The sequence below is a fragment of the Molossus molossus genome, unplaced genomic scaffold (genome assembly GCF_014108415.1).
Source record: "Molossus molossus isolate mMolMol1 unplaced genomic scaffold, mMolMol1.p scaffold_m16_p_20, whole genome shotgun sequence".
Taxonomy (NCBI): Eukaryota; Metazoa; Chordata; class Mammalia; order Chiroptera; family Molossidae; genus Molossus; species Molossus molossus.
This window is the reverse complement of record NW_023425356.1, coordinates 24,919,264-24,945,367: the sequence shown is the minus strand read 5'-3', so window position 1 is coordinate 24,945,367 and position 26,104 is coordinate 24,919,264. Positions and strand designations below refer to the sequence as shown.

Below are 26,104 nucleotides of genomic sequence, written 5' to 3'. Positions count from 1 at the left end.
GAGAAATTAAAAAAAAAAAAAAAGTACTAGGGGAAGTTTGTCTGATAGCTTATTGGTAAGTGCAGGGAAAGACCTAAGATAGGGGAACTACTGCAGTAAAAGCAGCATACAGTAATGAGTATGAACTAAAGTGGTTATAGTGGGACTGGAGAAGAAAGGACTTACTTTCTTAGCACCTCAGAGGGCTTCTAAATAAAGCTCAGGGCTTGGTGACTTACTGGATGTAGAAGATGACTAGGTGTCTTGCCTAGAATGAGAATGCCGGTAACCCCGAGAGAAATAGCTTTTCTCTAATTCCTAGTTCGACAGTACACTCGACATTCTAGCTGTATAATCAAAGTCTCTAGGTGTGCTGGTCACACACAGTAAGGGCAAGCCAGCTTGAAAAGCCACTGAACAGGGCAGAATAATAAAAGCATGGAGGACGCACAAACTGACCATCTTTTCTGAGGTGCCTCCCGCCTCCGAGGTCCGCGGGCACTACAAAGGGAAAGGTGGGGCTTGCCCAAGAACTACAACTCCCAGAAGACATCGGGTGGAGCACCGAGTTTCCGGCCAAAGCTTACGTCCGGTCTTTCGGGTGCTGACGCTCTCTTCCGGTGTTGGTGCATCCCTCTACCCCCTCCGAAAAGCTGTCGTGGTGCGCACGGTGAGTCCTGAGCTGGAGTGCGAGCCCGAGGGAGGAGAGGCTCCTGTCTGCACGACACCCGGCGGCCGAGGGTTAGCTGGGGGAGGGGCAGGGGAGAGGGCTTGCTGCGGGAGGACGTGTAATCTTGGTGAACGCGAGGGAGGGGGCAGAGCGGTCTGAGTCCCGGGAGGGACACACAGAGGGATGTGGGGTGAGGATGGGGAAGGATGGAGGGTGGGCTGCAGGGTGTGTGGGACCCTGCGAGCGCGCGGTGGGGTCTCAGTGGAGCTCGGCGGTGGAGGAGAGGGCAGCGTTCCGGGAGGCAGAGGCCGAGGGGGACTGCTGTGTAAAGGAAAGCTGGAGGGTGCTGCTGGACTGAGGTCAGAAATCGGGCACCACCCATAGCCCTGTTCTAGCCACATGGTGTCGTCTCAAAAAACCCTACTCGTTGGGGAGCACCCCGGGCCCCGGCAGAAAGAGGGTAGCGGATATGCTGGTGCTTAGACCGATTTTCAGAGGGCTTGCAGGGCGGAGATGGTAGGACAGTCGCGAGTAGCCAGTTCCAGCGGTTTACAGACTGCTCTGTGAAACGGGATGCTGCTTTGATAAGACCAAAGAGCTCTGATAGACATTGTCATGGAGAACTGTCAGGAATTTGGGTGATTTTCCTTACATGCTTGGGTTGACTGCTCACTTTGCCTTTCTCCACAGATGAGGCTTCTGGTATTTGTGGTGTTGGCTCTATTTGCTGTCACTCAAGCAGAGGACGGAGCCAGGCTTTTGGCGTCCAAATCACTGCTGAACAGATATGCCGTGGAGGGGAGAGACCTGACCTTACAGTACAACATCTACAACGTTGGCTCAAGGTAAGTAGGCTCTGGAGCTACAGGTTGGGCCTTTTTCAGGCTTCTTAGATTTCCCAGCTGGGAGCAGGGACCAGTAGTGATTTCTCTTTGGGAGACCTCCAGGTACAGATATCATGAGTGAATGAATATACTGCTGGACCTGATTGTGGAAGAGGAGGACATTCTTATCAAAACTACAAGAAACTATCTTCCACATTTTTGAATTGGAAGATTTTTAGAGTGGGGAAGAAACAAGAATTGTGAAATGGGGAAAGAAAAATGAGAAGGCATAAAATGTATGATCCTTTGTTATCTCAGGGGTTTCGCGATTCAGTTTCCTTTGTTTCATTAGTCTATATGCATTTTTGTTGCCTTTATTTATTTATTTTAAATGTTTTTATTGATTTTTAGAAAGAGAGGAAGGGAGAGGCAGAGAAAGAAAGAAACATCAGCTCTGGCCAGCTTGGCTCAGCGGTTAGAGCGTCGGCCTGCGGTCCAGAGAGACCCGGGTTCAGTTCCCACTAGGGGTGCATACCTCGGTTGCAGTTTGTCCCCGGCCCTGGTCGTGCGGGTGGCAGCCACTCGATGTGTCCCTTTCACGTTGATGTTTCTCTCTCTCTCTCTCTTCCTCTCCCTCCCTCCCACTCTATCTGAACAAAAAATGGAAAAATGTCCTCCGGTGAGGATAAAAAACAAAAACAAAAAAAGAAAGAAACATCAGTGAGCTGCCTCCTGCACCTGGGCATGTGTCCTGACCTGGAATTGAACTGGCAACCTCTTGGTGCACAGGTGGACACTCAACCACTGAGCCACATGAGGCGTGCACTTTTTTTTATCTCGTTCTCTTTAATTTGATTTTCCATATGCATCTTCCTCCACCCTACCCCCACTCCCCAACGTGCACACACACATGTTGAAATAGAGGTGAGAATGGGTTTGGGCGCATTTCTTCCTAGATACATGAGTAATTGGGTGCCTCTGAGCCATAGAATCCAGTGCTTGACCTGGATCCTTCAGTGCAACAAACCCAAATTACTTTCTATGTGAGTCATGTGTGTCTTTTGTAGTTCTGAATCTTTAGGACAAGCAGGCAGATTTGATTGCTCTTTGCTTTAATTTTCATATCCATGACTTCCAAACCTTTTTTGTTGCTCCTGTTTTCTAGTGCTGCATTAGATGTGGAATTATCTGATGATTCCTTCCCTCCAGAAGACTTTGGAATTGTCTCTGGAATGCTCAACGTCAAATGGGACCGGATTGCCCCGTATCCTCTTGACAATGGGTGATGAAGACTAGCGATGGGGGGCAGTGTTGCCAGCAAAGCAGTAGGGTCACTTCAAACAGTCCAGGTGTGCATGGTCATTCTTCTGTCATCTCTCTGAATGAGATGGGGTAAGAGATAGTGGTGACAGTTGTGTGAGTGTGATTCAGGGTAGACCTGAGGTTCTAAAACATACTTTATGGGGAAGAGGAGGACACTTAAAAGTTTGTGGCCCAGCAAAGATGAGTAAGGTGCTTTTAAAAGAAATTCATTTGCATGCTAATGTGGAGGACCTGGGTGAACTTTCAAAGACTCTTAGTCAATGAGTCTCTTATTCTGATCTACCAGCTTTTTTCCTTTGTGAATTATAGTATGTTTAAATTTTCTGATGAGGGTTAATGTGTTCTCTTTATAGTTTTTTGTTTTTTTGTTTTGTTTTGTTTGCTCATCCTCACCCAAGGATACTTTCCATTGATTACAAATTTTTTTTTTTAGATAGAGGAAGGGAGAGAGAGAGAGAGAGAGAAACATCGATGTGAAAGAGACACATTGATTGGCAGCCTCCCGCATGACCGCAACTGGGGCTGGGGATCCAACTACAACCCAGGTACGTGCCCTTGACCAGAATCAAACCCAAGACCCTTTGGTCCACTGGCTGATGTTCTAACTGCTAAGCCAAACCATCTAGGGCTGTTTGTTTTTATTTTGTACTTTCAAGAACTTCCTTCAGTTATAGTCAATGAAAGATTTTCTGTGCGCTTAAGTGACTAATTTTCATCCATAACATATATTGCTTTGAAGGTTTACTTCAAAAACCTTGATACTGAATACATTATAGACTTAAAACTTGGCTAAAAAGACATCACATTATAATATTTTAGGCTTACAAAAAAGTGTATGTTTATTATTCTTGCAGATTATTACAAGTATGAAATCACCACATTTTGGCAACATTTTTTGTGAATGGTGCATTTAGTCTACAAGTTGAAAGGTTATTACAACTTCAGCTTTATCTTTTTCCCTTCCTTAACTCTTGGGCCAGCGCTAGCAACGTCTCCCATACTGTTGTCCTGCGCCCTCTCAAGGCTGGTTATTTCAATTTCACCTCAGCAACTGTTACTTATCTGGCCCAGGAGGACGGTCTCGTTGTGGTGAGTTGCCCAAACCCTTAGCTGGATGGGGCTCAAATCTGCCTTTGAAAACTCTTGCAGAAAATTTTCAAAGTAGCCACTAAATTCTGAGAAAGATAAGAAGGACCAGAAACTTGGAATGTTGTCCTCAGGAAGTATGTTTCAAATTGTGAAGTTCCAGAATAAAGCAATTGAAATGGATGGGAGAGGAGTGCTGTAGCATTCCTTTCCTCTTCATTCCTTCTGCTTGGCTTTTGATCTGGAATGTGTCATTACTGCCTAGTTTATTGCTGTCCTTGTCCTTCCCATTCCTCTTCAATGCCACTGTCAGATTACTCCCCATCTTCACTCTTTCTCTGTCTTTCCCTTGCTCAGGACGCTCCTGCTTATCACATCAAGGTCAATCTTTTCTGCCTCTCATTGCGTACCCTCCAGTAGTCCCTCTGTCCTCTGCCTCTCCAGCTTTCTCTCCCACTCGACCCACAAAGACCCTCCATCCTAGTTAGGCCATGTTCCTTCCTGCATGCCCTTCTCTCAGTGCCATTCTTTCCATGTTGCCTTTGTTCTCTGTTTGAAGTACTCTCTCCTCCACTTCATTATCCGAACCCTCAAGAATGAGCTTTGAGCTGCAAGTCCTTGTTTCTGTCTTCTGCTTTTACAACTCACATTGCTCTTTCCTGCTCATCCTTTCAATAAACATTCATTGATTGCCACTAAACATCTATAGCTCTTACGTTGTATGTCCCTTGAACATTTAAATATTTACTGTCTTCAGTAGTTCTCTTTCTTCTGTGTAGGTCTTTCCCCCATCCCCACCTCCCAATTTAATTTAAACTCCTTGAAGCCAGGGACTTTAATAAAAACATAGTAGTAAACAATCTTTAATTGATTGATGTTAAGGTCAACGGACATCTATTGAGCCCCTACAATGTGCCAGAGTCTAGTGAATACCAAGAAGATTAAGACACTGTCTCAGCCCTCAAAAAGGTTAGGTCATGAATTTATAAAAGCCCAGGACCATACAGATGGGCTGTCGGCTATTTAGCAAGTACACAGTAGAGAAGGGACTTTGAACAGAGTCAATTATAGAACCAAAAGAAATCCAAGATTCTCTAACATTCAATGTACGTTCTGAATTTTATTTTTTTTTTTTTATTTTTTTATCCTCACCTGAGGACATTTTATTGTTTTTTTGTTCAGATAGAGTGGAAGGGAGAGAGAGGAAGAGAGAGAGAGAGAAACATCGACATGAAAGGGACACATCAAGTGGTTGCCACCCGCACCACCCAACCAGGGCCAGGGACAAACTGCAACCAAGGTGCATGCCCTTAGCAGGAACCAAACCCGGGTCTCTGTGGACCACAGGCCAACGCTCTAACCGCTGAGCCAAACTGGCCAGGGCTGAATTTTATTTTTTTATAAACTACGTGGAACCATATTTTTTTTTTTTTTTTTTATCCTCACCCGAGGACATTTTTCCATTTTTTACTCAGATAGAGTGGGAAGGAGAGAGAGGAAGAGAGAGAAACATCGATGTGAAAGGGACACATCGAGTGGCCGCCACCCACACGACCCAACCAGGGCCGGGGACAAACTGCAGCTAAGGTACATGCCCTTAGCGGGAACCGAACCCGGGTCTCTGTGGACCGCAGGCTGACGCTCTAACCGCTGAGCCAAACCGGCCAGGGCGGAACCATATTTTTGTAATCCTCATTACATTTTCACATCTTGTGTCATTTCTACTTTCTGAATCAATTTTAGAAATAATCATGGGGATGTAAAGTACAACATAGGGAATACAGTGAATAATATTGTAATAACTAGCTATGGTGCCAGGTGAGTACTGGAAATATCAGGGGGAACACTTTGTCTTTTTTTTTTCTTTTTTTTCTTTACTGATTTTAGAGAGAGAGGAAAGGAGAGGGAGGGATGGAAACACCCATGAGAGAGAATATCAATTGGCCACCTCCTGCATGCCTCCCACTGGGGATTTGGCCCACAATCTGGGCATGTGCCCTGACCTCTTAGTGCATGGGTCAATGTTCAACCACTGAGCCACACCAGCGGGGTTGGGGGGAACACGTTGTAAAATATATGATTGTCTAACCACTATGCACTACACCTGAAACTAATACAAATAATATTTAATGTAAATTGTAATTGAAAAAAATTAAAAATAGCCCAGCCAGAGGAGCTCAGGTGGTTGAGCATTGGCCTGTGCACTGAAAGGTCATCAGTTCAGTTCCTGGTCAGGGCACATGCCTGGGTTGTGGCTTTGATCCCCATTCCACTCAGGGAGCATGCAGAAGGCAACCATGTTTCTTTTCTTTCTTTCTTTCTTCCTTTTTTTTTTTTTTCTGACACCGGACAGTTTACTGTGAAAAGCCATGGTGTGGGAGGGGAGGCTGGGATGGACAGCACCAGGGCCCATCTGGAGGGATTTTCCTGGACATCAGGCATCTCTCCGTGCAGGTTTAGAGGAAACACCATCATAAATAAACCCCTCAGAGGGCAGCGCTGTGACTGCCAAGCAGGAGGGCTAGGAGGGGCACCCTAGGTACTGCTGGGCCCCGTGGTCAGCAGGGCTTCCTGTCGGGCTCGATGTCAATGGTTGGAAAGCGGCGGCTGTTCCTGCGCACAGCTATGCCGTCCGTCTGGGCCCACCAGGAACTTCTTGAAATTTCAGGAGAGTCGTTGCGGCATATTGGAGACCAGGTGATGAACTTGGAGTCCCTGGTGACTGCAGTGGCTGCATCACTGGGGGCAGACAGAGCCTCCCGCAGGCAGACAGAGCGGGTGTGCATGTGCGCGGTTTATCTCGTACATCTCGCACTTCTCGCAGAGCGTGAAGTGGGGCCCAAACCCGCCACCAGGTCTGACATATTGGGGGAATTCAGGTTCTCTTCGTTCTTGGCGTTTTCCTGATACCCAAACTGGTTGCACGGGAAGCCGAGCACCGGCCAGGCCCCGAAGTCCAAGGCGCTGCTGCAGGTCATTCATATGGTCATTTCCGGACTGTTGTGCCTCAGAGCGAGGCCACGGTCTCAGTGAGCAGCACCTTGTCCCGCAGGGAGCCCAGGTTCACGGTCTCCCCGCCGGCCAGGCGGCGCGCAGAGAATGCGTACACGGAGCGCTGGGCCACGGCAGCCGCCACCTGAGTGGCACACGTGGCGTGGGTTCCAGAAAAGAGAAGGGAGCGCTGGGGACAGGAACACCCCATTGATGTTTCTTCCTTTCTCTATCCCTCTCTCTTTCTCCCTCCCTCCTTCTTCTATCTTAGCATGTCCTCGGGTGAGGATTTAAAATCAAACAATAAAACATAGTAAGATAGTATTTCATACCCACTGTGATGACTATAATAAAAAATAAAAGACTAACACGTTGGCAAGGACATGAGAAAATAGAATGCTAAAACACAGCTGATGAGAACAGAAAATGCTGCTGCCTTTTTGGGAAAGCAGTTTGGCAGCTCCTCAAAAAAAAAAAAAAATTAAAAATAAATAAATAAATGAAGAATCAACTTTCGGATTCTTTGGTTCTACCTGGTAATTGATGGGTTAAAAGACACAAAACCGAGTGCCCAGCTGCCACTTTAGAACAAAGTTGTTTGCAGTGTGCTCCAGAGTCTTGGCCTCCTCTCCAAGACAGAGGAATGTGGGCCAGACTCAGCCCCCCTGTGGTAATGTACATTTGGGTAGGGCTTTATACTTTTCAGAATTCTCCTTTCATTTGAGCCTTATGGCACTCTAAGGTATAGAAGAGTATTTCCACTGGAGGAAGAAGGAAATGATTGGCAAGGGCAAGGCATTCTGTTACATACTTGGCCCTGCAGAGGGGCCAGTGGTGGTGAGCAACTCTTTCCAGAGTCTGAGACTAAGATAGAAGGATATGGTTTGCATTTCAGCTGCATACCTGGCTTATTGGTTCAGTAAATGCTCATCATGTGTTTCTCCTGTCTCCTGGCTCCTAATTTACCCCTCTTTACAACACAGTCGGAATCACCCAACTCCAGTTCAAAAGCTTTTCCTCCTCTCGAAACTCTAAGAATCTAACGCTTAGAACTGGGTTGATTGGGACTGCCATTTTCCAAAGAGAAAGTGTGGGGCTTGCCTTAATGCCCTTCTATTTTGTTTTCAGATTGGCTTTACCAGTGCACCTGGACAGGGAGGAATCCTGGCTCAGCGGGAGTTTGACAGGAGATTCTCACCTCACTTTGTAAGCTGCAGTGTTGTCTGGGATGAAACCACCCTTTTGATTTTGGGACCTCTTAACCTCCTTAGAATATGTAATTGGTTGGTTTTGCCATATCTGTTTTTTGGTCTTATACAGCCATCAAATATCTTAATTTAACCATGATTAGAGATTTTTGGTTATGAAATCATAATTGTTAGTACCATAAAACTGCCCTTTTTCTCTACTCAGCCATGAGTAGAGCCCCATCTTGGGGTTCTGAGTCTATTTTGAGATTTAAAAAGAATATCTGCTTAGATTCAAAGAGTTCATAGAGCATTGGGAAGGTGAAGTGTGAACTTAGCTGTGGTCTAGTGTAAGAGAGAATTTTTTGAAGATTTATGTAAAGTACTGAATGACGGAACTCATTCATTCAGTGGATAATTATAAAGTCCCTCATGATATTTTGGTACTTTGCTTTGGGAAATAATGGTGACCAAGACAGTCCCTTTCATCAAGATCTTAGGGGCTCCTAACAAGTCACTGGGGAAGAGGGAGCAGCTCAGAGTGAGAAAGGGCGTGGTTTAGTCCAGGTATGGTAAGTCTAGAGAGGCTGGAGGGCAGACTGAGGCAGCGTTATGGGGAGGGGTTGGAGACAAAGTGGGGTTAGATCACAGGAGGCTTAACTCTCAGGGCAATACCTGCCATCTTCGTCCTCAAAGATTGTCTGAAAGAGAAAAGCTTTACTTCCAGTTTGGGCTGGGTCAGGTGAGGCTTTGGCTTCACAGCTTGAAAAATAGATTAGTCTTCAGAGAGCCATTCTCTATCAGGAGTGGTCTGAGAGGGGCCTTCCAGTCAAGGTTCCACTTAAAGTACAGGCTGGGCTGCTCCCTTTCTCATTGGACCCTCCTTCCTGGTCCTCCTGTGCCCTACTCCATATTTCTAAGCAAGGCCTTTGTTGTCTTCCACAGCTGGACTGGGCTGCCTTCGGGGTCATGACTCTGCCCTCCATTGGGGTCCCCCTGCTGTTGTGGTACTCCAGCAAGAGGAAATATGACACTCCCAAAACCAAGAAGAACTGAGTAGGGTTGTCGCAGCCCTCCCTTCCCAAAAATCCAGGTGCTTTCCAGACTCCAAATGGTATCTCAAATGCAGTCTCCTCTCCTCGCCCTTGGCCATCTTCTCCTGGATCCTGCCCTGCTCTCAACCAGAGTGAAGGACTAGGCCTAGGAGTCTATGAGAGCCTCCTTGGTTCCCTCGTGAAGCCATACAAGCAAGGATGCCTTGAGCCTGGAGGTGCCATGGAGTATATTGCTGGCAGTGTGAACTCTCTCAGGGGTGCAGGAGGGGGCATTTGGAGACTGCATGACACCACCCCCATCTCCTGCTCTCCCCCCTCAGAAGAGGATAGAAGATAACATGAAAGCTGTGGGACTCTTGGAGGCTTCCTAGTCCCTGTTCTTGGTTAGGAAAGTGCTTACCAAATGGGTTTTCTAATAAAAATAAATGCCACACTGACTTGTTCACTTTCTCATCAGCTGGGTGAGGGCAGGTTGTTGGAGCTCAGGCCCAAGAGCCGAGGCTCCTGGGCAGTGAGCTGAAGTTCTGCATTGCTGTGGGGGTTGTGGGTCCTATTCCCATGGAGATATGTCCCCCACCACACTTTTTTTTTTTTTTTTTAATTCTCACTTGAGAATATTTTTCTATTTATCTTCATATAGAGTGGGAGGGAGAGAGAGAAACATCAATTGATTGCCTCCCACATGACCCCAACCAGAGCCGGGACGAATTGCAACCAAGGTGCATGCCCTTGGCCAGAATCAAACCCGTGACTCGTCCGCAGGCTGACACTACCGCTGAGCCATACCAGCCAGAGCTCTGTCCCCTTTTAAGCACCTTTGCTTCCATCTCTTAGTTCCCTCTCTATTATCATCAGTCACCACATACTCCCTTAAACTTTCTTGACTGTTAGCTCCTCTCCACAGCTCAAGGAGCGTGTGGGGAAGCTGTTCTCGTGCTGGGGAGACTTTCTGGTCTGATTTATTTACTGACTGCTTGAAAAGCTATCACTTACACCTGATTCTAGTCCTTCCTCTGTTTAAGAACTGGCTTTCCTTGAGCTTGAATTTACTTTTAATGCCTCTGCTTTGAGCTCTGGCCAGGCAGAAGCACCTGGATGCCCTGCGTGCCCTAAGCACGGCCAGTGGACAGGCAGTGTTTTTGCTGCAGCAGCAGTGGGGAGAAGCCACTGAGCTGACTCTGTCCAACCCAGGAATGCCGTGGTCCGGGAACAGCCTCCCAGGCAGGGGAGAAGCCCAACAAACACCCGCTTTGTTCCTTGTTCCTGCCACCAAGTTTCCCAGTTTAGATTCTGTTGGGGAAGGAGGGGTAGGGGGCGTGCTGCCCAACCGGTTTAACGTTTCCTCTGCCCAGCAGTGGAGACTGGGCCCCAGGAAGGATGAAAAGGACATGGAGACAACGGGAGACTCCAAACGGAGTAGCCCTCCACCAGCTCACTTCCCTCCTTTACGGGCTGCGGCTCGAACACCCCAGGACTGGCCAGGTGAGGGGGCAAGGAGGACATATTTGCTGTTGTCATTGTGTTCCTGGTGGAGACCTGGGACTTGCACAGGAGAATGGGGGAGAAAGCATGGGTCAGAAGCTTGAGGTTGAGAACAGTGTAGGGAAGTAAAAGGGAGCTAGTTTGATCTGTATTATCTTACTCTCTAGGACTAGGAAATACTAGTCTTTGGAGGAGGGAGCACACTTCATCTGTGTGGTCTCCACTGAAAACAATAGAATGAGTTAACCTGTAGGAGGAGATGTTTTGCTTTAGAGGACAGGATACACTTCAGGAAGGTGACAGAAGAGCTCTCTTCCTCCGTGTCAACTCAGGGCAGTCTTTACCTTTCCTTGGAGAAATCAGCACTGTGTCCTGGCCCTTGTTAGAATGAAGGAGACTAGGGTTGGGGGCGGGGGGCTGGCAGATAACAAAAGCATTGTGAAGGCAGTTAGTATCCGGGGCACCTCAAAAAGGGCCCAAACCAATACTTCTTCTCTGAAGAGATCCACTTCCACTGGAGTTGGGATGGGATTTGAGCCTCTGAAAGTAGTGGGCTTGAAGAATACAAGAGCCTCTAAAATCTGTAGACAGACTTAGCTGGAATAGTTGGCTTTATGATTGAATCCTGGTAACTTCTTCAAGTAACTGAATGGGAGGAGGAGCGCCAGACCGCAGTCCTTTGCGCTAATGGAAACCGCCCTAAGAAGGTGGGAACCCTGATCTCCAGATTGCTTGCAGGTCTGCATGGGAGAGGGAAAGTAAGCCCTGGTCCCACATCCTTCCTGGAGGCTGGGTACCAAAACTGAGGGATTCCTCTCTAAAAGGCAATACAGAGAGTAACCCGGCTGCCAACATGTTCCAGATCCCACGCTGGAAGGCAGCCCTCTGTTCCTCCCACGTCGCCCAAACTTTCAGCTGGCACCTGCTCACCCACACACCCAGCCCTGGTACCCGGAGGAACCAGGTGCCTAGATTTCCACCTTCACATAGGTTTGGGGACTCTACCTGAAGGAAGTCAATGGGAAACAGGTGTAAGAATTTCCAAGAAACTGGAGTACTGTAGCGGCTCAGAGTGGTGGAGCCGGCACTGAGCAGACCGGCAGCAGGGCTGGGGGTCCCCTGCCCCCACCCACCACGTGCTGGCTGACCTCGCCTAAATCATGCCGGAGCCTGTGTGCTCTTCTGAACGATCATGAGATTGTTTAATTAGAGGATTTCTGAGAACCCCATACCTGTACAGTGAGGCAGGTGTTTCCCCTGTGTTCTTGTGAAGTGAGAAGCTACTCCTGACACCCATCATGTTTTTGGGGGCCCAGCCAGGTAGGAAACGGTGCACAGTTTCCACATCTGGTAACAACTGGCCTCTTCCTTTCATTCAGAGTAAGAATTTTAGAGCAAGCATAGACCATGGATCACATACATTAACCCTCTTAATTAATGGATCAGGAAAAGCACAGGGTGAAGTGGTTTATGCAAGGTCACACACAAAGTGGCAGCTAGCTTATTCATTGAATAACCAGTATGGTCCTGGTGTTTTAATGTTAATATTTGCACATGTCTCATTTAACACCCCCATTTTACAGAGGAAGAAACAAGGCTAATAGGTTACTTCTCCAAGGCCCCATAGCTAGTGAGTTGGCGGAGCCAGCTCAGGTTTTCCAACTCCAACAGAGTCCCATGTTACCTCAGAAAGCCCAGTGCCTGCCCACGCTGTCCTCTGCCCCAGGGAAGAAGTGAGGGTGAGTCAGTCCCCTCCAGCTGCTATCAAGGAAGGGGGTGGGGAGCAGGGGAGATACCCTGCGCCTGGTAGCCTGGTATCCACAACACAGCGGGAGGGAGGGAGAGCCCTGTGTATGCTCAGCCCAGCCGCCTGGTCACCAGGTTCCTGTGGGCTGATGGGAGGGCCCTCAGATGTAGCTGCCCCTGTTAAGGCTCCTCCCTTTATCACAGAAAATACAATCTTTCCTCCTCTACCTTCTCTATAACCTGCCTTTTAAAGGAACCAACAAGCAGTTTTGAAGCCAAATTTGAGAAGAGGGCAAAGGGCCTCCTTGACCCAAATAGGATCTCGCTGTTAAGTACGTTTCCAGCTGTAAGTCTTTCCCTGAGCTGTCTTCTTTCTCCCCTTAGCTTCCCCCTGTCCCCACTGGAGGGAAGGTGAAGGTTTCCTAGGATGTCAGGTTCCCATATACTTTCCCCTCAAGATGACCCCAGCTTGATTTCCTCTTCCTGTTTCCACATGAAGCTGAAATCTGGTGGCTGCCCTTTGTCCAGGGAATGTTGAAGATGGGAGATTCAGGAATCCTAGGGACCAGCAATGGCACCCAAGGGGTTAAAGGTCTGCCTATAGCGCTGTCTAGGGCGGGTGGGTGGGGTGGGAAGTGCTAGAGTAATTGAAGAGGCAGCAGCTGGTCTGGACTGGACGCGATGCCCCTGTCTCCTATGCAAACTTCTGGATCATGAGCTCTTCTTTTAAAAGGACCAAGAGAGCGGCACTTCCATTAAGGTGCTGGGCTGGATTCTTAGAGGGGCTACCTGAAGCAGGACTTTTTCCTATATTGAAGTCACCGGCTGAGGGCAGGACCTGGTCCCCCATCTTTGGGATATCTCCCAAGTTTGGTGAGTTTCCCTCTTCCTTTCCTTGGGTCCTTACCTTATAAATGGGCATTCCCCCAGAAACAGAGATTTTTAAGCCCCCCTGCATCCCAGGAAGAAGAGGAACAGTTTGTAGCTTCTCTACCAGCTCCCTGCATTTAGTTCCCACACACATAAATAGGAAACCACAATAATGGCCAACAGTTAACACTTAACTACTTGGGTGACAAGTGATGCCTAATTCTTATGCACATTTTTAATCTTCATAATCTGGTGGGATTTCAAAACCTTGATATTCTCATTTATTTAGGGTCTCCTTCCTCTAGTGTCTAACATTGTTCCTTTATCCCTGAGGGTTGTGAGGTTTAAAAGACCCCCTACTCAAACCTGGAGCCAGGGACTTTCTGATTCTAGATTATCCCATATATCAGATTAGGGGTTCCTTACTCTGCCCACTACTTTAAGCTGTCTCCTGGGATTTGATGGGTTAATTTCCTGGGACACAGTGGCCAAAGTCTTCTCAGGTGTGTCCCTCTGAACCTCAGACCCTCTCATGCCCCACCTTTCTGGCACAGTACCCATAACACATGCCAAGAAACTGGCAGGAGGAGGTAGGAGAGGATTGGTTGGTCTCACTCTCTCTTCCATAGCCCCCAGATGGCATGGGCTACCCTGGCTCCCAATAATCATTAAGGCCCAGCAGAAAGATTAGAAGGTGATTTTGCAAACCTAAGTTTGGTTTGCAAACCAATTAAAAAAAAAAAAAAAGTGGTCACACTTGAAAGCCCAAAGCAGCAAAATTCCTGACTGATTTGTCAGCCTAGTTTATTAAAGAGGTGGGGGTTATTTAGGGTGGTGGTTTGAGATGCCTGATTGCTGACTTAGTAGAAGGAGGTGTGGTTAGGTCAGGGGGTTGGGGCTGCCTGACTGCTAGCTTTGAATTTAGGAATTAAGTAGTAACGATAAAATCAATTGCTCTGCCCTGTGGGCCCTGGTAGCAGGTGTGTGCCGCTCAGAAGTCAGCCTGGAAGCTGATATGGGCAGATGGCTTTTGCTTGTACTTAGCCCTGTCCCACTAAGAGCTGGTACACTTGTCCCACCATTGTATTTGTGGATAGATCCTTCTGGGTCCTCTTCTCCCTGCCTGACACCTGAATGAATGAATCTTCTCTCTCTATATCCTTTGCCTTTCCTTTGGTTTTTGGCAATTGACAGCAAAGTCAAAGGAGAGTGAGTCCCAGGACACCGGTCTTCAACACATGTCTAAATTTCATGTGTCTCACACTGAGAAATAAAGTAATGATGTGACCAAATTAGAGGGAGGAGGGGAGATATCAGAGACTCGGGTGCTGTGACCTGCCATAGAATGGGGTGTCCTGGGCTGGCAGGGTGGGAAGAAACTGTGGTTACCATGGCCTTCTTTATCTGCGGCTGAGAGAAACCCTGCTTTAGCCCTCTTTGCAGACACTATTGAATTAATGGTTTACTTTCGACAGGAGAAGAAGCAGGTAGGTTTAATTTTGAGCAATCAAAGGGTTTTCTATGACCCTGTCTCCCCAGGCCTAGGATCTTTGGGACTTCCACATTATTGCCCCCCTCCAGGATATTTAGGACCTGAGACCCAGGAAGCCTCCCAGACCTCATTCAAATTTCTAAGATAATGGAGGCAGTAGAAAGGACCGATTTAACTTTGGAGCCCCCATCTAATTTCTTTAGAAGTTTCTTCTTTTCTTTGGCTGGGGTGAGGGTGGGGTGAGAATGGGAGGTGATGAATAGCAGTATTTCCAGATCTCTTTCATAGCTAGCCACTTGCTCTCTTTGGTTATGTCTCTTCTGGTTTCAGAAAGAACTCTGGCCCTGTGATGGATTTGCTTTGAAAACTCAGCTCTGCCTCCTATAGCCCTGTGACCTTGAGCAGGTTACTTTACCCTTCTGTGTTGCCTGTTTCTTCAAATGGCAAATAGGAATAATGATGTATTTTAAGAAATGGTGAGGATCTCAGAGATGATGTAGGCACTCATGGGTTAACTTTCTCCTTCTGTAGGCTCCAGAGGCTATTTACGAAATAGGTATGTTGGGGTTTTCAATGTCTCTACTGACTGGTTGGTGTGCAGTGAGCCTTGATGTCTTTCTTTGATCTCTTTTTCCTCCTTTCTAAGATTTGGAGACCCTTAGAGCCCTTCTTGCTTTCCTCCCTGCCCCCACCTCAGGCTTCTGATCCCATACCTATTTCAGCGTCTCCTATCTCCCTGATCAGCAGAAGCAATGATGTGTCATGATGTGATCACATCCGGAAGCTAAATAAAGCCTTTGTGTGAGACTCAGCCCTGGTGGCTCCCTTGAACCATTTCCTAAGCTCAGGAGGCTGGGGGGGCTGGGAGACAGCCAATAGAAGAAGAGGGGGGCCCTGGCCAATTTGTCTCAGTGGTTAGAACGTCGCCCACAGACTGAAGTGTTTCAGGTTTGATTTCCAGTCAAAGGCACGTACCTGGGTTGCAGGTTCGATCCCCAGCCCCTGTTGGGGCGCATGTGAGAGACAACCAGTCCATGTGTCTCTCTCACATTGCTCGCCCCTCTCTTCCTCTCTCCCTCTCCCCCTCTCCCTTCCTCTCTTCCTCCCTTCCACACTCTCTAAGAACCAATGGGAAAAAAAGATCCTCAGGTGAAGATTAACAACAACAGAAAATGAAGAGAAGGGAAGCAAACACAGCCATGGAGATCCCAGATTGAATTTCAGAAATTGGAGTAGGGAATATCTCTGGGAGGGGGTTGAGAAAACCTTATCTCTTTGAGGGATAGAATAAAATTGTTGACAGTATAGCAGGGACGGGTGGAATTTAGTATCCAGGAAAACCTTTCTGAGAAATGGAATGAAGATATGAAGGAGAAGGAACTATGGATTCCATTTTCCAGAGGGCAGAAACCATGAAGAAATGACAGAGATTCTGGAAGAAGCTTAGATCCTTCAGAAGAGGTCAGAAACCAGTTGTTCTGAGATGGGGGAAGAAGGGTGAGAGTCTCAGGATGTAAAGATCTCAGGCTCAGATCTGTCCGTCCACCAGGCCAGATTGGTAGGGTACCACCTCCGGCAGATGGCATCTCCTGAATGGAAGGAAAGGAGTTCACTGCATTTCATTAATCTTGCCAGACCCAGCCTTGCGGGCAGAAGTGGGACAAGGATAGCAGAGAGAGCCTGGGTACAGGGGGTACCTCAAGCACTGTTTCCTCTTTCGGGAGGTCACTGAATGCCAGACCCAGATTCTCGCAGTGCCCACAGTGCTCCTCAATGTCTGTCCTGTTCCCAGTCCCCATTCCTCTCTTCCTAGTGAGCACCTCCAGCTCCTACTCTTCCCTCCACTCCTGCTTCTCACAGTACTTTTTGTGAAACCCCCTCACTCCCAAATCTTAGCTTTGGAAACCACTGGTTGGCAGGGACTGTGCCCTGGCCCTCAGGCTCTGTCCTGCTCCCCGTAGATCTGCCCATCCTGTCTGCAGCAGCGCATCAGATGGCTGGAGGCCCAGGTCTGTAGACAAGGAGAGAGGTCCCTCTCCCGGTGCTGCTGAAGGGTGCCCTCTACGTTGCTTTCAATTGTCATGATCATGGATGGGCACAGGAGTTCCTAGGCCTCTCCTTTTTCATCCTCAGTCCCACCCATCAGGGCAGCGGCCTGAGCAGGGCTCCTTCCTCCCCTGTGGTAGACAGGCAGGCGCTCCTTCTCGGCAGTCCCGGGAGTGTGGGGCAGTGACCAGGCTGAAGTGAAAACTGTTGACGGAGCCCTGCTGACGTGGCTCAGATGGTTGAGCGTCAACCCATGCCCCAAGAGGTCACCAGTTCAATTCCCAGCCAGGGCCCTGATTGCGGGCTTGATCCCCAGGGTGACCAAGCAATGTTTCTCTTTCATCAATGTTTCTCTTTCATCAATGTTTCTATCTCTCTCTCCCTCTCCCTTTCTCTCCCTCACAAATAAATGAAAACATGTTTAAAAAAATGTCTTTAAAAATTGTCGGAGGAACAATTTTTCAACAACCTGGGTGGGGTAATCAGATAACTTGGAGTAGGCTTGACACCCTCACAGAAAACCTGGGAGGAGGCACTTTTCTGACTCACCGCTTCCTGGTCCTCCTGGGTACTCCAATACCTCAGTAGCCGGGGGTGGTCCCAGGAGAAGGGGAGCCTGGGAGACTCATTCTAGCAGAAGGTATAGAGAGACTGGAAGCGAAGTGTTCAAAGGTATGCAGTAAATGTGAGGTCCCTCCCTTCTCCTTCACCACCTTGATACTCTGGTATTTGGTACTTCTTCCTGGAATGGGCTTATCATTTTCAACTTTAAGAGCACCTGAGGGTTCTTATCTCTGAGACACATGAGGCAAGCCCTGGTGGCAGCCAGAAGTGTTGTGCAGTGAGAACAACGCCCACTTGGGAGAGAGAAGGAACTGCTGTGTGATTGATGTTGGAACTTTTCTCTCTGCTCCGTGGGAGTCATAATGCTTTTTTTTACCCCCCATATGACCAGTCTTAGAAGAAATCATAAAACTTGCTCCCTCACGAACCTTTTCTCCATATTGCTTTATCTGCCTAGACTCCTCCCTCTCCAACTTGGCCAGATCCTAACCACTCCACCCCTCCAGGACCATCTCAAAAGCTATCTACTTCCTTCTGTTTCCATTTTTTTCAGTCCTCCAACTGGTTATATGCACTCATTCCTTTGATAGCACAAAACCTTTTGTTGAAACTTCTCTTGTGGCATTTGGCACATACTCTGGCCAGTTAGTCATTTGTGATTTGTGTTTTTGTCTATATGCACACATGCACACATGTCCATATGCATACATGTCACTCGCTAGACTGAATTCTTTGAGGACAGGAACAATATCTATTTTTCTTTGCTTGGCTTGGTTTTCTGCCACATAGGTGTTCACTAAATGGAATAGTAATGAGTGACTGAGGATGCCATTATGAACTGGAAAGAACACTAACTGGGAGTCAGAAAACCTAAGTCCTGAACTTGGCTCTGTTGTTAATTCCTGTTGGGATCCTGAGCCAACCATTCTCCAATTCTGTGCCTCAGTAAAGGGAGGGGTGACTCAATGCTCTAGGGCTGTCTGACTGTGACACCTTTCTAGTTCCAAGGTTCCAGAGTTCTGGAACTCTGCTCACCTTTCTCTGTCTTCTTGACTCAGACTGGCCTGCGTGTGCCTTCCATGAACAGAGACGTCCCAGAGGTGCCCCTCACAGGTGGAGACCTGGTGCCCCAAGACCACACTCCCTGCTGCCTGTCTGTGGTCGAATCCAGGGAGCAGCAGGAGGAAGAGGAGGAGGAGGAAAAAAAGGAAAGAGATGGCTTCCATGCTGTACCCCTCCGAAGATCAGCGGCTTTCCGTGCCCATAGTCACAGTTACGACCCCTTCAAAAGACACAGTTGGGGGCCAGACGGGGAGCATCAGGATCAACTGAGCAGGTAAATCCACAGGGAGCCTCCTGTCCCTACTTCCCTTCCGTCTTAGACCTGGTTTGAAAGGAATGACAGGAGTTAAAGAGACCTGGGTCCCTAGTTCCTTCCTTGGAGGCTTAGAACCCAGGCCTGTGGTGAGCCTTGAGGAAGACGGACAATGCCTTTCAAGATGTGGCTCTCCCTGGTGTTTCTAGCTCCTTCTTTCTACCTGGTCTCAAAGACAGGTAGGGGTGGGAATAGAGACGGGGAGGTATGGAGTTGGGGTGAGTAGCAGGACACTTGGGTCTTGTTGCTTCTACCTCCTACTTTGGATTTCAGAGAACCATACAGTGCTAGAAGGGACTCAGGGATCATATGGTCCTGTGTCCTCACGTTACAGATGAGGAAACTGTGGACCAGAGAACTGTGGGAGTTTTCTCGAGCAAAGTGGTCCCAAGGTTGGGGCACTGAACTGGCCCCTTTCCCAAATGGCTGCCTACTTGCTGGTTCCAGACTGAGGCAGCCCCAAGATGTCTTGGGCAACATAGTGCAACCCTGTGATGGGGGAAGAGTGGCCCCTGCTCTGAGGACTGCATGTGCTTGGCAGATCAGAAGAGAGGGACCCATCTCTTCCCCCATCCTGGAAAATCCCTGACCACTTCCCCAAAGACAGAGGAAGTCAGAAAGAGAAGGCCCAGGGGTCAGCATGAAGAGTTCAGTGTGGGTAGTCACTGAGAGGGCCTGCTAGCGATGGAAAGGCCCTGTCTCTCTGCTTTGGCAACGACCCCCTTGCACAAGTTCCCTTAGCTCTGGTGAGTAGACCAATCTCTTCTAGCTCTTGAGCGGGGCTGGCTGAACGAATGAGGGGAGAGGACCCTGTGCCTTGTCCATGATCTGGCTTGAGCCAGAACTTGAGTGAGAAGCCTTGCCCACAGGGCTCATGGCACCTTCCTAAGAGCAGCCTGTTGAAGGCAGAGATGCCCTGGGTACCCCTTATGTGGTGCCAACTGTATCTCAGATCTTCCAGGTGTTATCTTTCACTATCAGGCATTAATTATGTCCTCAGGGTAGAAAGAGAAGAGCACACAATTTATCTAAGTAGCAACAAAAATTGTCTTTAAAAAGCAGGCAAGGAATGAGAATTCAGCTTGCTCTTTGCCTCCCCCTAAACACTGGCTTTCTTTTAGAGAGTAGTACTGGCTTTTGACCACCAGGGGCCACCCTTGCCTGCAGCCAGCTCTACAGCCCTGCCAAAGCACAGCTCAAAAGGGAGGGAGGCCAGTTTGAGTGTGGGCTGTGCCTATGCCAACAGGAAGGGCTGGGCTGGGGGCAAGCAACAGGGCTAGGCTTAGGCAGTGTTCCTCCCTTGTGCTCGTCACTGGCCACTGGATACAGGGGGCAGTGGTGGCAATGTGTGTTTCAGGAGCAAAGTGCAGCCACTGGGATGCATGGGCCCCCAGGAGGCTCCCTTACTGCAGAGCCAAGAGGACCTGGACACATTTCTGGAACTGCAGCACCAAGGTGGCCAACCTTCCAGTGTGGTATGGACTGACCAATCCCCAGGGAGCCCCCGCCTCCTCCCCTTCCTGCCCCCCTGCTTTTCCAGCCACCACTCTGTGCCTCTTTTCTTCTGCCAGCTGCTGGGTTTCTCTGTGCTGACTCCATCTGACTGAATCTGAATCTATTGTCTATACCCCTCTGTCTGCTCCCTGGATCTGCATGCTGAGCCCCCACTCTTGGTCTCCTGCTTCTGTCTCTTTTCTCTAAGACTCTCTGTTCCTTCCTTTCTGGCTCTGTGTCTCTGTGTTGATGTGGGAATCTCTGTTCCTCTCTCATTAGAAGGCCCCTGTACCCCTAATTGTTATAACCACTTCTCAGATTTGAAGTTGAACTTATTATTTGTGGGATAAGACTAGGCATCTGGTATCCTGAAAGACAATAGTTCTTTAGCAAGATAATCAGAGGATTATTAAATACGAAATAAAGAGATTGCCCAGCCTTCTGACTTAAGGGAACACAACTGGGGCATCTCAAACCAGGACCCAGAGACCACTGACGATACACCGGAGTTTTAGAGACATCACTTGGTCGGCCAGCTAAGAGTTCCTTGATACACAGAAATGTCTCAAGCCTGGTGACTAAAAGGCTGTATCCCTTCCAGCTCTTCCTGTAGCTGACCAGGGGAACCAATCCCAGCCTAATTTTCCGGGTGCCTGTGGTTTGGGAGAGAGGCTGAGAGAAAGGGCTGTTACATGTTACAGTCTATCAGGGGAGCAGGGGGCCATCTTACCCCTCACCCACTTTTCTCTATTGGCATCTCTGCATGTCTTCCTTACCCCCATTTCAATGTGGTATGGTAGAAATTTCAGAATAAAACTGACTCCTAGGTCCTTCATTTACCAGCTGAACAATTTATTTCATCTTTCTGAAAGTCAGGATAATAAAAACAATCTTTTAAAGTTGTGATTCTTAGATGAAAAAAAGTTGTCAAAGTGCCCAGTACAGAGGCTGGCACACACAACAAGCATGAGAAATAACAATTTCTTTTCCCTCTTTTCTTCTTCCTTCCTTCATACTGTTTCCCCTTTCTTCTGCCTTTCTCTTCCCCTGCCCACTTCCCTCCTAATTTGGTACTATATGTTTTCTTCTTTCTCTTTTCTGTAGTGTTTTTCTCTGCCTTCCTGCTCTGATTCCCCTCCCCTCTCCATCTAATCTTTAAGCAGTCCCCTTAGATTTTTTCTTGTCTATATGTTTGGGTTTGTGGTTTCTTCTTGCAGTAGCAAGTGCATATACGTTCTCCACCAAAGTCCACAGACCAGAAGTCTGAGACTCTTCAAACTAGACTGGGGCTTGCAGACTGAGGGCCTATGAGCCAAGTCTCGCTCCAAAATTTATTTTGTTTGGCCAGCATGGTGCTTACACTTTTAAAAATTCAGATGTCCTTAAATGGGACCTGTGCTCTCCAGTTTGCTACAGTTGCTAATACTCTCAATTGTATTTTTCATTTATCTTTTAAATATAATATGTAAAAATGAATGCCCATCTAAATCAACCACCCATCTCAAGAGCTAGAACATCACTAATACATTTATCTTTACTTATATCTTCTTGTCTTATTCCCTTGGCTCCCACTAAAGGTAATCACTGTCTTGAATTTTCTTTATCATTCACTTATTATTATTATCATTATTTGTTAATCCTCACTCAAGGATATTTTCCCATTGCTTTTTAGATAGAGTGGAAAGGAAGAAGGGAGAGGGAGAGAAAAAGAGGGAGGAGAAAGAGAGAGAAACATCTATGTGAGAGACACATGAACTGGTTGCCTCCCTCATGACCTCCAGCCAGGCCAGGTCAAACCTGCAACCCTTTAGTCTACATGCCAGTGCTCTAACCTCTGAGCTACACCAGCCAGGACCTCATTTACTTTTTTTTTTTTTTTTTATCCTCACCCAAAGACATTTTTGCATTTATCTTCAGACAGAGTGGGAAGGAGAGAGGGGGGAAGAGAGAGAGAGAAACATCGCTGTGAAAGAGACACATTGAGTGGCTGCCACTTGCACAACCCTAACCAAGGCTGGGGACAAACTGCAACTGAGGTACTGCCCTTAGCGGGAACCGAACCCTGGACTCTCTGGTCCACAGGCTGATGCTCTAACCGCTGAGCCAAACTGGCCAGGGCCTCATTTACTTTTTAAAATAGTTTTAAAATGAAATAAAACATTTTTGTTTCAAAACAGAAAGCTAATGCTGCCCGGCCGGTGTGGCTTAGTGGTCGAGCATCAACCCATGCACCAACAGGTCACGGGTTCGATTCCTGGTCAGGGCACATGCCCAGGTTGTGGGCCAGATCCCTGGTGGAGGGCAGGCAGGAGGAGGCCAGTCAGTGTTCTCTCTCATCGATGTTTCTATCTCTCTCTCCCTTCCTCTCTCTAAAATCAATAAAGAAAATAATAATAATAATAAAGGTGCTAATGCTGTAAAAGTGGAGGCGGAAGGAAATAAAATGCTGTCAGTCCTCTTTCATTTTAGTTAACATTGGACTATCCCCTACCTCAGCGGTTAGAGCATCAGCCTGTGAACCAGAGTCCCAGGTTCGATTCTGGCCAGGGACACGTGCCTCAGTTGCAGTTTGTCCCTGGCCCTGGTTGGGGTCATGCAGGTGGCAACCAATTGATGTCTTTCTCACATCGATATTTCTCTCTCTCGCTCTCTCTCTTTCTCCCTCTCTCCCTCCTGCTCTATCTGAAGATAAATGGAAAAATATCCTCTGGTGAGGATTAAAAAAAAGAAAAGAAAGTTTTAACACAGCCCCTGGCCGGTGTGGCTCAGTGGACTGAGCGTCAGCCTGCATGCAAACCATAAGGCTCACAGGTTTGATTTCAGGTCAGAGCACGTACCTGGGTTGCAGGTTCGATCCCCAGCCCCTGTGTGCAGGAGATAACCAATCAATGTGTCTCTCTCACATCGATGTTTTTCCTGTCTGTCTGTCTCCCCCCCCCCCCTTCCACTTTCTCTAAAATCCAATGGAAAAAAATATCCTTGGGTGAGGATTAACAACAAATATTTAAATATATGTATTACCTAATATTATATATATAGTTTTCTGGTTTCTGAATTTAAAAACCATCATGTTATACTGTACAAAATTTTCTATAATTCGCATTTTCATTGAACATTCTGTTTCTAATTTTTATCCCTGTGTTGTAAAAAGTTATAGTTCATTCATTTTCATTGCATACTTCTGTTGATGGACATTTGCATAATTTCCATTCTTTGCCATTATGAAGCATGTCACTATGAACATTATTGTATCCATCTTTTGGTGCACACTTGCTAGAATTTTTCCAAGGTATATACCAAGGAGTGGAATTCTTGGGTCACAGAGTGCACAGATGTTCACTTTAACAAGATAATGACAAATTGTTTCCACTCTTGTCAGCAGTATATAAGAGTTCCCATTGATCCATATCCTTTACACTCAGCATTTGGAGTCATCAGACTTCTTACAGATGTTTCTCCTTTTTTCCCCCAGACACCCTCCTCCCCATCCCCCCTGCCCTGTCCCTGGCTTTGTTGTTTATGTCCATTGGTTATGCATACATGCATATAAGTTCTGTGGTTTATCTCTTCCTACCCCCACCACCCCCTCTCCTGAGGGTTGTCAGTCAGTACCCTACTTCCATGTTTCTGGGTCTACCCTATTCCTCAGACTGTTACATTCATTATAGTCCATATATAAGTGAGATCATGTGGTATTTGTCTTTTTCTGCTTGGCTTGTTTCACTTAGAATAATTCTTTCCAGGTCCCTCCATGTCGTCTCAAAGGATAAAAAGTCTTTCTTTCTTACAGCTGCATAGTACTCTATTGTGTATAATATGTACCACTGCTTTTTTATCCATTCGTCTACTGATGGACACTTGGGCTGTTTCCAGATCTTAGCTATTGTAAATAGTGCTGCTATGAACATGGGGATACATGTATTCTTTCTGATTGGTGTTTCAGGCTTCTGAGGGTATATTCCTAGAAGCGGAATCACTGGGTCAAATGGCAGTTCAATTTTTAATTTTTTGAGGTAACACCATATTGTTTTCCATAGTGGCTGCACCAGTCTGCATTCCCACCAGCACTGCACTAGAGTCCCCTTTTCTCCACACCCTAACCAAAACTTGTTTGATGGTTTGTTGATGGTGGCCATTCTGACAGGTGTGAGGTGATACCTCATTGTTGTTTTAATTTTCATCTCTCTGATGATTAGTGATGTTGAGCATTTCTTCATATGTCTCTTAGCCATTTATATGTCCTGTTTGGAGAGGTGTCTCTTTAGCTCCTCTGCCCATTTTTTAATTGGGTTCTTTGTCTTCCTTTTGTTGAGTTGTATGAGTACTCTATATATTTTGGAAATTAACCCCTTATCTGATGTATCATTGGCAATGATGTTCTCCCATACAGTGGGTTGCCTTTCCATTTTGATGATTGTATCTTTTGCTGTGCAGAAGCTTTTGAGTTTGATGTAGTCCCATGTGTTCATTTTCTCCTTTGTTTCTGTTGCCTTAGGTGATGTATCAGTTAAAATTCTGCTGCATATGATGTCCGAAATTTTGTTACCTACATTTTCTTCTAGCATTTTTATGGATTCACGGGTCACATTTAATCATCAGACTTCTTAATGTTGCCAGCCTAGTGATTATATATCTCATTGTGGTCTTAATTTGAATTATCCTTATTTCAAATGCAATTGAGTATCTTTTCATATGTGTATTGGTCATTCGTGTTTCCTCTTCTGTGCAATTTCTCTTCTTGTCTTTTGCCCGTTTATCTATTAGGTTCTTTGAGGTTTTTTTCTTTACTCTTTTGAATGTGTTTTTTATATATTCCAAATATAAATCCTTTTTTTTGGTTATATGTGTTGCAATTATTTTTTTCTCCAAGATAGAGAAAAGTGGTTTGTTGCTTTCCTCTACTATGGTGTCTTTAAATAAACAGAATTTCTTAATTTTAAAAAGAACATATTAATTGAAGTATAAAATATATATAAAACATTTCAAAAACCTTTGAGATACTAATTGCAGTTGCATTAAATCTAAAGATTAATTTGGGGAAAGTTGACATCTCTATAACATTGCTTCTTCCTATTCATGTTTTCATAGTAAAGCTCCCCATTTAATGTATTTCAATCGTGTTATAGTTCTTTCCATTGAGATCTTGTGGATATATGTTAGATTTATTCTTAGGTATATCATATTTCTTTTGTCAAGTTTTTAATTCTGATGGTTGTCTTTGAGGTATCTCATTATGATTTTGATTTACATGTCCCTCTTGAAAAATTTTGTTGGGTACCTTTTCATATTCTTATAGGCCATCTGAATATCTTCTTTTGTGAAATGTCTTCAAGTGTTTTGCCCCATTTTTTTTTTTTTTTAATCCTCACCCAAGCATATTTTTCCATTTATCTTCAGATAGAGTGGGAGGGGGAGAGAGGGAGAGAAAGGTAGAGAGAAATATTAAGGTGAAAAGGACACATCAACTGGTTGCCTCTCGCAGGACCCCTACCAGGGCAGGAGACAAACCACAACCTAGGTCCGTGCCCTTGGCCAGAATCAAACCCACGACTCATTGGTTCACAGGCTGTCACTCTACTGCTGAGCCAAACCAGCCAGGACTTTTGCCCAATTTTTAAAACAGCTTGTCTTTTTCTTTTCATAGTTCAATGTATTTTAACAGCAAACTTACAGGAACAGCACAGAAGACAGATTACATTAAAGATATGTACTTGTGAGTCCTGGCCAGTTTTGTTCAATGGTTAGAGCACCCGCCTGTGGACCAAAGAATTGCAGGTTCTATTACCGGCCAAGGCGCTTGTACCTCGGTTGCAGATTTGATCCCCGCCCACTTGGGGTCCTATGGGAGGCAACCAATCGAAATAAATAAAAATATGTCCTTGTCGCCGTGGCCAGTGTTGCTCTGTGGTTAGAGCCCCAC

At 46.7% G+C, this 26,104-nt stretch overlaps 2 protein-coding genes and 1 pseudogene across 9 annotated transcripts in view; 2 read left to right on the top strand and 1 right to left on the bottom strand.

The window, feature by feature from the left end:
* Positions 1-591: 591 nt before the first annotated feature.
* SSR2 (signal sequence receptor subunit 2) lies at positions 592-9,566 on the top strand. Of its 2 annotated transcripts, none has more exons than XM_036272417.1 (6): positions 592-649; positions 1,340-1,494; positions 2,639-2,737; positions 3,777-3,885; positions 8,002-8,079; positions 9,006-9,566. In XM_036272417.1, the coding sequence occupies exons 2-6, from the start codon at positions 1,340-1,342 to the stop codon at positions 9,114-9,116; spliced, it is 552 nt and encodes a 183-aa protein (XP_036128310.1). In that variant the 5' UTR covers positions 592-649; the 3' UTR covers positions 9,117-9,566. The 2 variants fall into 2 exon arrangements, with proteins under 2 accessions (XP_036128310.1, XP_036128311.1); XM_036272418.1 differs by having other exon boundaries at positions 610-720.
* Positions 6,418-7,084, bottom strand: LOC118637593 (annotated as a pseudogene).
* Positions 9,567-18,377: 8,811 nt separating the features above from the next.
* The window catches only part of ARHGEF2 (Rho/Rac guanine nucleotide exchange factor 2), a 51,252-nt gene continuing 43,525 nt past the window's right edge, over positions 18,378-26,104 (top strand). The window contains exons 1-2 of one of the 7 annotated variants that reach the window (XM_036272133.1): positions 18,378-18,651; positions 20,048-20,145. In XM_036272133.1, coding sequence (XP_036128026.1) covers positions 18,395-18,651; positions 20,048-20,145 — 355 coding nt within the window. In that variant the 5' untranslated portion in view covers positions 18,378-18,394. Of the gene's footprint in view, positions 18,652-20,047; positions 20,166-26,104 lie in introns of those variants that run through there. The other 6 variants (XM_036272132.1, XM_036272134.1, XM_036272135.1 and 3 more) reach the window with 6 other exon arrangements.